This window comes from Coregonus clupeaformis, unplaced genomic scaffold, assembly GCF_020615455.1.
Source record: "Coregonus clupeaformis isolate EN_2021a unplaced genomic scaffold, ASM2061545v1 scaf3432, whole genome shotgun sequence".
Lineage (NCBI taxonomy): Eukaryota > Metazoa > Chordata > Actinopteri > Salmoniformes > Salmonidae > Coregonus > Coregonus clupeaformis.
In genome coordinates, this window is record NW_025536886.1 from 917 (window position 1) to 10,464 (window position 9,548).

General features: G+C 44.6%; 1 protein-coding gene across 1 annotated transcript; it reads right to left on the reverse strand.

Moving 5' to 3' along the window:
• Positions 1 to 350: 350 nt before the first annotated feature.
• On the reverse strand, positions 351 to 4,934 carry LOC121570146 (cytochrome P450 3A27). The gene is made up of 6 exons (XM_045220249.1): positions 4,644 to 4,934; positions 4,347 to 4,440; positions 3,662 to 3,714; positions 1,502 to 1,601; positions 1,018 to 1,131; positions 351 to 537 (listed from the first exon to the last, which is right to left on the reverse strand). Exons 1-6 carry the CDS (start codon positions 4,712 to 4,714, stop codon positions 445 to 447), a joined length of 525 nt encoding a protein of 174 aa, XP_045076184.1. The 5' UTR covers positions 4,715 to 4,934; the 3' UTR covers positions 351 to 444.
• Between the last annotated feature and the right edge of the window lie 4,614 nt (positions 4,935 to 9,548).

Here is a 9,548-nt window from a genome sequence, read left to right on the forward strand (position 1 = left end):
ATCGCTGCTAAAGGTGATTCTAACATGTATTCACTCAGGGGTGTGAATAATTATATAAATGAGATATTTCTGTATTTCATTTTCAATAAATGTCCTAAAAACATGTTTTCACTGTCATTATGGGGTATTGGAGTCCCCTGTAGCTCAGTTGGTAGAGCATGGCGCTTGCAACGCCAGGGTTGTGGGTTCGTTTCCCACGGGGGGCCAGTATGAAAAATGTATGCACTCACTTACTGTAAGTTGCTCTGGATGAGAGCGTCTGCTAAATTATTAAAATGTAATGTAAAATGTATTGTGTGTAGATGTGATTTATTTATTAATTTTTTTAATCCATTTTGAATTCAGGCTGTAACACAAAATGTGAATACTTTGTGTGTGTGTATTACAATCAAGACTCAGAGGTGTAAGGTGAAAAGTCAGAGGTTAGGGGTCAGAGGTCAGGACTCACTCCTTCAGTTCGATGGCCTGGTCTTTATCTGCCTGCTTCTTCATTCCATTCAGCAGGGTAGAGGAGTGCTGCTTCATGATACCAAACATCTAGAGGAGAGAGAGAGAGAGAGAGAGAGAGAGAGAGAGAGAGAGAGAAGGGAGAGAGAGAGACAGAGAGAGAGAGAGAGAGAGAGAGAGAGAGAGAGAGAGAGAGAGAGAGAGAGAGAGAGAAAGGGGTGGGAGTGAGAGAGACAGAGAGAGAGAGAGACAGAGACAGACAGACAGACAGACAGACAGACAGAGAGAGAGAGAGAGAGAGAGGGAGAGAGAGAGAGGGGAGAGAGAGAGTACAGAGAGAGACAGAGAGAGAACAGAGAGAGAGAGAGTAGCAGGTTAGCTGCTTCATGACACCAAACATCTAGAGAAGAGAGAGGAGTTTATAACACGTTGATAATAACTTTATAACATGTTCAAAATGGGTTTATAAAGAGTTTATAACAAGCTATAATGAGTTTATAATAAATTGATAAAACATGAGTAGAAATGACAGATGATAAAATGATGAGGGAGATGGAGGGATGGTTCTACCTCTTTTAGTCGTCCAGAGGTAAAGGAAGGAGAGAGGACACTGCGGATCCGTCTCCATGTATCGTCCTCGGCAACGGACAACGCATCAAACAGCTCTCCGTTCAGACGGAAGTTCTAAAACATGGAGGACAGTTGTAATAATTATCAAACAGCTCTCCGTTCAGATGGAGGTTCTAAAACATGGAGGACAGTTGTAATAATTATCAAACAGCTCTCCGTTCAGATGGAAGTTCTAAAACATGGAGGACAGTTGTAATAATTATCAAACAGCTCTCCTTTCAGATGGAAGTTCTAAAACATGGAGGACAGTTGTAATAATTATCAAACAGCTCTCCGTTCAGACAGAAGTCTTTCATATTTACATGAATTCCACAGATAATGTATTAATAATATAAATAATGATGTTAGGATTATTATTATTAGGGGTGTGTGTGTGTGTGTGTGTGTGTGTGTGTGTGTGTGTGTGTGTGTGTGTGTGTCTCACCCTGCGGTTGGTGAAGATGCTATAACACTCTTTAATCAGGATGGTCTTGATCATGCTTTTGTCCATGATACACAGAACAGGCTGCCTCCCATCATAGATCCTTCACAGAGGAGAAACACACAGACACCTGGATTAAACCACTATATATACACCTACAGTGAGGGAAAAAAGTATTTGATCCCCTGCTGATTTTGTACGTTTGCCCACTGACAAAGAAATTATCAGTCTATAATTTTAATGGTAGGTTTATTTGAACAGTGAGAGACAGAATAACAACAACAAAATCCAGAAAAACGCATGTCAAAAATGTTATAAATTGATTTGCATTTTAATGAGGGAAATAAGTTGTTTTGTTGTTTGTTTTAGTCATTTAGCAGACGCTCTTATCCAGAGCGACTTACAGGAGCAATTAGGGTTAAGTACCTTGCTTAAGGGCACATCGACAGATTTTTCACCTAGTCGGCTCGGGGATTAGAACCAGCGACCTTTCGGTTACTGGCACAACGCTCTTACCGACTAAGCTACCTGACCCCCTCTCAATCAGAAAGATTTCTGGCTCCCAGGTGTCTTTTATACAGGTAACGAGCTGAGATTAGGAGCACACTCTTAAAGGGAGTGCTCCTAATCTCAGTTTGTTACCTGTATAAAAGACACCTGTCCACAGAAGCAATCAATCAATCAGATTCCAAACTCTCCACCATGGCCAAGACCAAAGAGCTCTCCAAGGATGTCAGGGACAAGATTGTAGACCTACACAAGGCTGGAATGGGCTACAAGACCATCGCCAAGCAGATTGGTGAGAAGGTGACAACAGTTGATGCGATTATTTGCAAATGGAAGAAACACAAAAGAACTGTCAATCTCCCTTGGCCTGGGGCTCCATGCAAGATCTCACCTCGTGGAGTTGCAATGATCATGAGAACGGTGAGGAATCAGCCCAGAACTACGCGGGAGGATCTTGTCAATGATCTCAAGGCAGCTGGGACCATAGTCACCAAGAAAACAATTGGTAACACACTACGCCGTGAAGGACTGAAATCCTGCAGCGCCCTCAATGTCCCCCCTGCTCAAGAAAGCACATATACAGGCCCGTCTGAAGTTTGCCAATTAACATCTGAATGATTCAGAGGAGAACTGGGTGAAAGTGTTGTGGTCAGATGAGACCAAAATCGAGCTCTTTGGCATCAACTCTACTCGCCGTGTTTGGAGGAGGAGCAATACTGCCTATGACCCCAAGAACACCATCCCCACCGTCAAACATGGAGGTGGAAACATTATGCTTTGGGGGTGTTTTTCTGCTAAGGGGACAGGACAACTTCACCGCATCAAAGGGACGATGGACGGGGCCATGTATCGTCAAATCTTGGGTGAGAACCTCCTTCCCTCAGCCAGGGCATTGAAAAAGGGTCGTGGATGGGTATTCCAGCATGACAATGACCCAAAACACACGGCCAAGGCAACAAAGGAGTGGCTCAAGAAGAAGCACATTAAGGTCCTGGAGTGGCCTAGCCAGTCTCCAGACCTTAATACCATAGAAAATCTGTGGAGGGAGCTGAAGGTTCGCTAAATGTCAGCCTCAAAACCTTAATGACTTATAGAAGATCTGCAAAGAGGAGTGGAACAAAATCCCTCCTGAGATGTGTGCAATCCTGGTAGCCAACTACAAGAAACGTCTGACCTCTGATTGCCAACAAGGGTTTTTCCACCAAGTACTAAGTCATGTTTTGCAGAGGGGTCAAATACTTATTTCCCTCGTTATAATGCAAATCAATTTATAACATTTTTGACATGTTTTCTGGATTTTTTTGTTGTTATTCTGTCTCTCAATGTTCAAATAAACCTACCATTAAAATTATAGACTGATCATTTCTTTATCAGTGGGCAAATTTACAAAATCAGCAGGGGATCAAATACTTTTTTCCCTCACTGTACATGGTACACAGAACAGACTGCCTCCCATCATAGATCCTTCACAGAGGAGAAACACACACACACCTGGCTTAAACCACCTCATATAAAACTACATATAAAACATTATTCTTGTTGTTACTGTTGATATTACTATTATTATTCATGGTCACATGATAGCTTGAGCAGGTGAAGAATTGAGCATAGTACAGTTGTGAGTCAACCTAGTACAGTACAGCCAACTGAACTCACCCCCAGATTCTCCCGTACTTCTGAAAGCACTCTGTGTCAAAGTTAGTGAAACCCTGGAGAGAGAGAGAGAGAGAGAGAGAGAGAGAGAGAGAGAGAGAGAGAGAGAGAGAGAGAGAGAGAGAGAGAGAGAGAGAGAGAGAGAGAGAGAGAGAGAGAGAGAGAGAGAGAGAGAGAGAGAGCGAGAGAGAGAGAGACATGGAGAGAGAGTACAGAGAGAGAGAGAGTACAGAGAGAGAGAGGGAGAGAGAGAGAGAGAAAAAAAACAGCTGATTCATGCCTGAACAGAGAACACACCTGAAACAGGTCAGGGTTGAGGGGGGTTTGTTCTGTTCTGTTTTACGGCCCCCAGGGGCAAGCAACACAACTTCTAGACTTATCATGTCTCATATGACCTTTTGTTTATCTATTGTTTAAACAACCTGCTAGTCATTTTTGTCCTTCTCAATGTATTATTTTACATGGGGGGGGGGGAAAAACACTATTGTGTAAAACATGTAAGAGATGTTTACTATGAATGTGGACAACGTGGTCCTCTGTAGCTCAGCTGGTAGAGCACGGCGCTTGTAACGCCAAGGTAGTGGGTTCGATCCCCGGGACCACCCATACACAAAATAATGTATGCAGGCATGACTGTAAGTGGCTTTGGATAAAAGCGTCTGCTAAATGGCATATTATTATTACAAACCTTTTTATACTCCATCATTGTGCCAAAGTAAGGTAGGGGTTTGGGTCCAGGGATCCCCATCTTAGTGAATACACCATAGGGCCAGTATCCATACCTATACACACACACACACACACATTAACTAGTAATATATTCTAGAGAAGTATTTACAAAAAATAAAAACATATCTTTAACTCTGCATTGTTGGAAAATGACCCCTAAGTAAGCATTTCCCTGTTAGTCTACACCGGTTAACTACCATGCATGTGGCATATGGCATTTGATTTGATGTAATACAATTTCATTTGAAGTTCTTACACCACTATGAGGGTGATGAGGAGGGCCAGGAGTGTCCAGGTCTCAGCAGAGAAGTAGGGCAGAAAACTCATCTTTCCTCCGGTTGGGCTCCCTGCTGCTTCTAAAAACAAAGGTCCCGTTTTCTCTCAGGCTCGGTTCGAGTTCACTTGTCCAATGGTCTGACAGGTTTTCAGTTGTTTTTTTCTGTCCGGTTCTAGTGTGGTTCGACTACCGACTGTTGCTCTTCTCGGTATTCTGTTTGAGACAGTACACCTTGCGCGTGATTGTTTTATCTCGTCGGAAAGGTGTGAAGCTAGCCACAATAAGGATGAGCCACAATGGAATTTGCAGTTCGCCTTCAGAATAAGAGTCCCATATTGAAACTGATGCAAATGGATGCAAATAGTGGAATAATGCCATATTTGGACTAGGTAAAGCTGAACAAGGTTGGAATGTTGTTATATTAATTAAACAAAAGGCAATAAGTAGTTAATTTGACACACCCAAAAATAATAGTTAAAGTCACACTGTGGCTGTATTAGACTTCAGAATTGCATTGGGGCAAACTTCTATTGCACTGTACAGTGTTACCTCTGGATCTTGGGTCCATGAAACGTGAAGAATTTACACTAATATTAGCGTCGTAGCTCTTCCTGCAGGACGTTAACCGTGAGAAATCACCTCCCAGTTCCACAGGTGAGGCTGTACATTGCAATATGAACGTTCGACAGGCACAATAGACTGAATTGTGAGGTGTTTTCCCACAGTTAAAGTCCTGCGATAAGAGCTAAAGCTACGATGCTAATATTTGTGTAACTCTTTAGAATTGTTATCTGTGGGTGTCAATGAGTAGGCTGGTACCCCATGTCATGGACCCAAGATCCATAAGTAAGGCTGTACATCGAAGGTATGTTGCAATCCTGAAGACTATATATACATCCACAGTGCAATTTCAACTGATTTTATATTTTGGCATCAAATTAACTAATTATTGTCTTTTGTTGAATTTATATAATTATTTATTATAATTATTATAATTATATTCTAACCTTGTTTAGCATTATCTTGTCCAAATTGTAGCATGATTCCACAATTTGTATCCGTTCGCATCAGTTTCAATGGGTAACTTTTATTTTGAATGCGAACCGCCGATTCTACTATTGTTGCTCTGGCAAATGCTGTTTACGACACACACGCAATAAGGAGGGAGAGGTGGGGGAGGAGGGAGAGGAGGAAAGGAGGGAGAGGAGGAAGAGGGGGAGGCGGGAGAGGAGGTGGAGGAGGGAGAGGAGGTAGAGTAGGGGGAGGAGGGGGAGTGTGTGAGAGGTGAACGCGTAGCAGGGAGGGATGGTGATTCATCGACAAGAGAGAGCAAGGGCATATTCATTACAGAAACCGATTAACGTTTAAGAACTAAATGGCAGCAAACAGAGAAAAATTAGAGCTTCTATTGGATACATTTAGGTAGGGCCTTCCACATTTCGTTCAGTTTGTTTCCGTTAAAGAAACGTTTTGCAACTACATCCCTGGTAGAGAGATGAGAGAACTTTGATTACTAGAGAGTTATGAGGTCATTTCTTTATTGCCGGAAGACAGATGCCATGTGGAAAAGTGTTCATCTGGATATTTTTCTTTGGTCTAAAGGACGGTTCAAATCAAAAAACACAATAACAAGCTAACTCACTTCCTCGTTACATAACGAGACCCGCCACCGCGCGCGAATGCACGCTCTCTTTCTCAATCTCACGCGCGCACACACACGTTAACTCCGCCTGACCCGACACAGCCACTCCGCTGTAATCGTCAGTCCTGGTGCCTTGCCAACAGGAACAACACAACATTTTCCACACGCAACACTCAAATCACAGATAGAACAATGAGCCAGATGTTTCACCGGATGTATACATCTGAAGCATCCGGTTGGTATTTCCCCTCCCCACCAAATATGGTGATGAGAGGAAGCCCAGTGGCCGGTAGTGGGAGAAGACGGAGCGAGATGGATTTTGGCCGACGTTCTGCTAATCTTGTCATGGATGAAATGTTTTGATCTCAATACGGTTTTCTGTTCCCAAAAACTTGACTCTTGTTGTAGACTTTACCCTTTGCCAAAGTTTTTTTTTTAAATGGCGTTGTTGTTTATGGTAATCAGATAGGATAGGGAGCATTAAAAAAGGTGTGTGTTTGTGTGCGTGTGTGTGTGTCTGTGTATGTGTGTTTGTGAGCAGGTAAAGGTAATGGCCCTATGGAATGTGAAAGGAGCTGGGGATCCCTGGTCCCAAACCCATTCCTTACTGGGGGACCGTCTTCAATGGTGGAGACAAGGTATCTAGCTCTAGTCCAGGGTCACATGACAAGGTGTCTAGTCCAGGGTCACATGACAAGGTATCTAGCTCTAGTCCAGGGTCACATGACAAGGTATCTAGCTCTAGTCCAGGGTCACATGACAAGGTATCTAGCTCTAGTCCAGGGTCACATGACAAGGTATCTAGCTCTAGTCCAGGGTCACATGACAAGGTATCTAGCTCTAGTCCAGGGTCACATGGCAAGGTATCTAGCTCTAGTCCAGGGTCAAATTAAATTAAATTAAATTTTATTGGCCACATGCGCCGAATACAACAGGTGCAGACGTTACAGTGAAATGCTTACTTACAGCCCTTAACCAACAGTGCATTTATTTTAAACAAAAAAGTAAAAATAAAACAACAAAAAAAGTGTTGAGAAAAAAAGAGCAGAAGTAAAATAAAATAACAGTAGGGAGGCTATATATACAGGGGGGTACCGGTGCAGAGTCAATGTGCGGGGGCACCGGCTAGTTGAGGTAGTTGAAGTAATATGTACATGTGGGTAGAGTTAAAGTGACTATGCATAAATAATTAACAGAGTAGCAGCAGCGTAAAAAGGATGGGGTGGGGGGGCAGTGCAAATAGTCCGGGTAGCCATGATTAGCTGTTCAGGAGTCTTATGGATTGGGGGTAGAAGCTGTTGAGAAGTCTTTTGGACCTAGACTTGGCACTCCGGTACCGCTTGCCGTGCGGTAGCAGAGAGAACAGTCTATGACTAGGGTGGCTGGAGTCTTTGACAATTTTGAGGGCCTTCCTCTGACACCGCCTGGTATAGAGGTACTGGATGGCAGGAAGCTTGGCCCCAGTGATGTACTGGGCCGTACGCACTACCCTCTGTAGTGCCTTGCGGTCGGAGGCCAAGCAGTTGCCATACCAGGCGGTGATGCAACCAGTCAGGATGCTCTCGATGGTGCAGCTGTATAATTTTATGAGGATCTGAGGACCCATGCCAAATCTTTTCAGTCTCCTGAGGGGGAATAGGCTTTGTCGTGCCCTCTTCACGACTGTCTTGGTGTGTTTGGACCATAATAGTTCGTTGGTGATGTGGACACCAAGGAACTTGAAGCTCTCAACCTGTTCCACTACAGCCCCGTCAATGAGAATGGGGGCGTGCTCAGTCCTCTTTTTTTTCCTGTAGTCCACAATCATCTCCTTTGTCTTGGTCACGTTGAGGGATAGGTTGTTGTCCTGGCACCACACGGCCAGGTCTCTGACCTCCTCCCTATAGGCTGTCTCATCGTTGTCGGTGATCAGGCCTACCACTGTTGTGTTGTCGGCAAACTTAATGATGGTGTTGGAGTCGTGCCTGGCCATGCAGTCATGGGTGAACATGGAGTACAGGAGGGGACTGAGCACGCACCCCTGAGGGGCCCCCGTGTTGAGGATCATTGTGGCAGATGTGTTGTTACCTACCCTTACCACCTGGGGGCGGCCCGTCAGGAAGTCCAGGATCCAGTTGCAGAGGGAGGTGTTTAGTCCCAGGATCCTTAGCTTAGTGATGAGCTTTGAGGGCACTATGGTGTTGAATGCTGAGCTGTAGTCAATGAATAGCATTCTCACGTAGGTGTTCCTCTTGTCCAGGTGGGAAAGGGCAGTGTGGAGTGCAATAGAGATTGCATCATCTGTGGATCTGTTGGGGCGGTATGCAAATTGGAGTGGGTCTAGGGTTTCTGGGATAATGCTGTTGATGTGAGCCATGACCAGCCTTTCAAAGCACTTCATGGCTACAGACGTCAGTGCTACGGGTCGGTAGTCATTTAGGCAGGTTATCTTAGAGTCCTTGGGCACGGGGACTATGGTGGTCTGCTTGAAACATGTTGGTATTACAGACTCAGTCAGGGACATGTTGAAAATGTCAGTGAAGACACTTGCCAGTTGGTCAGCACATGCTCGGAGTACACGTCCTGGTAATCCGTCTGGCCCTGCGGCCTTGTGAATGTTGACCTGCTTAAAAGTCTTACTCACATCAGCTACGGAGAGCGTGATCACATAGTCATCCGGAACAGCTGGTGCTCTCATGCATGCTTCATTTTTGCTTGCCTCGAAGCGAGCATAGAAGTGGTTTAGCTCGTCTGGTAGGCTTGTGTCACTGGGCAGCTCGCGGCTGTGCTTCCCTTTGTAGTTTGTAATAGTTTTCAAGCCCTGCCACATCCGACGAGCGTCAGAGCCAGTGTAGTACGATTCAATCTTAGTCCTGTATTGACTCTTTGCCTGTTTGATGGTTCGTCGGAGGGCATAGCGGGATTTCTTATAAGCCTCCGGGTTAGAGTCCCGCTCCTTGAAAGCGGCAGCTCTACCCTTTAGCTCAGTGCGGATGTTTCCTGTAATCCATGGCTTCTGGTTGGGGTATGTGCGTACGGTCACTGTGGGGACGACATCATCGATGCACTTATTGATGAAGCCAGTGACTGATGTGGTGTACTCCTCAATGCTATCGGAAGAATCCCGGAACATGTTCCAGTCTGTGCTAGCAAACCAGTCCTGTAGCTTAGCATCTGCGTCATCTGACCACTTTTTTATTAACCGAGTCACTGGTGCTTCCTGCTTTAGTTTTTGCTAATAAGCAGGAATCAGGAGGATAGAG

Excerpts from the sequence above, each read along its gene's own strand:
- LOC121570146 (XM_045220249.1), bottom strand. The coding sequence starts at position 4,714 with ATGAGTTTTCTGCCCTACTTCTCTGCTGAGACCTGGACACTCCTGGCC. Across the intron at positions 3,715-4,346 it reads CAATGATGGAGTATAAAAAG|GGTTTCACTAACTTTGACAC; the intron begins GTTTGTAATAAT and ends CTCTCTCTCCAG. Across the intron at positions 1,602-3,661 it reads AAGTACGGGAGAATCTGGGG|GATCTATGATGGGAGGCAGC; the intron begins GTGAGTTCAGTT and ends TCCTCTGTGAAG.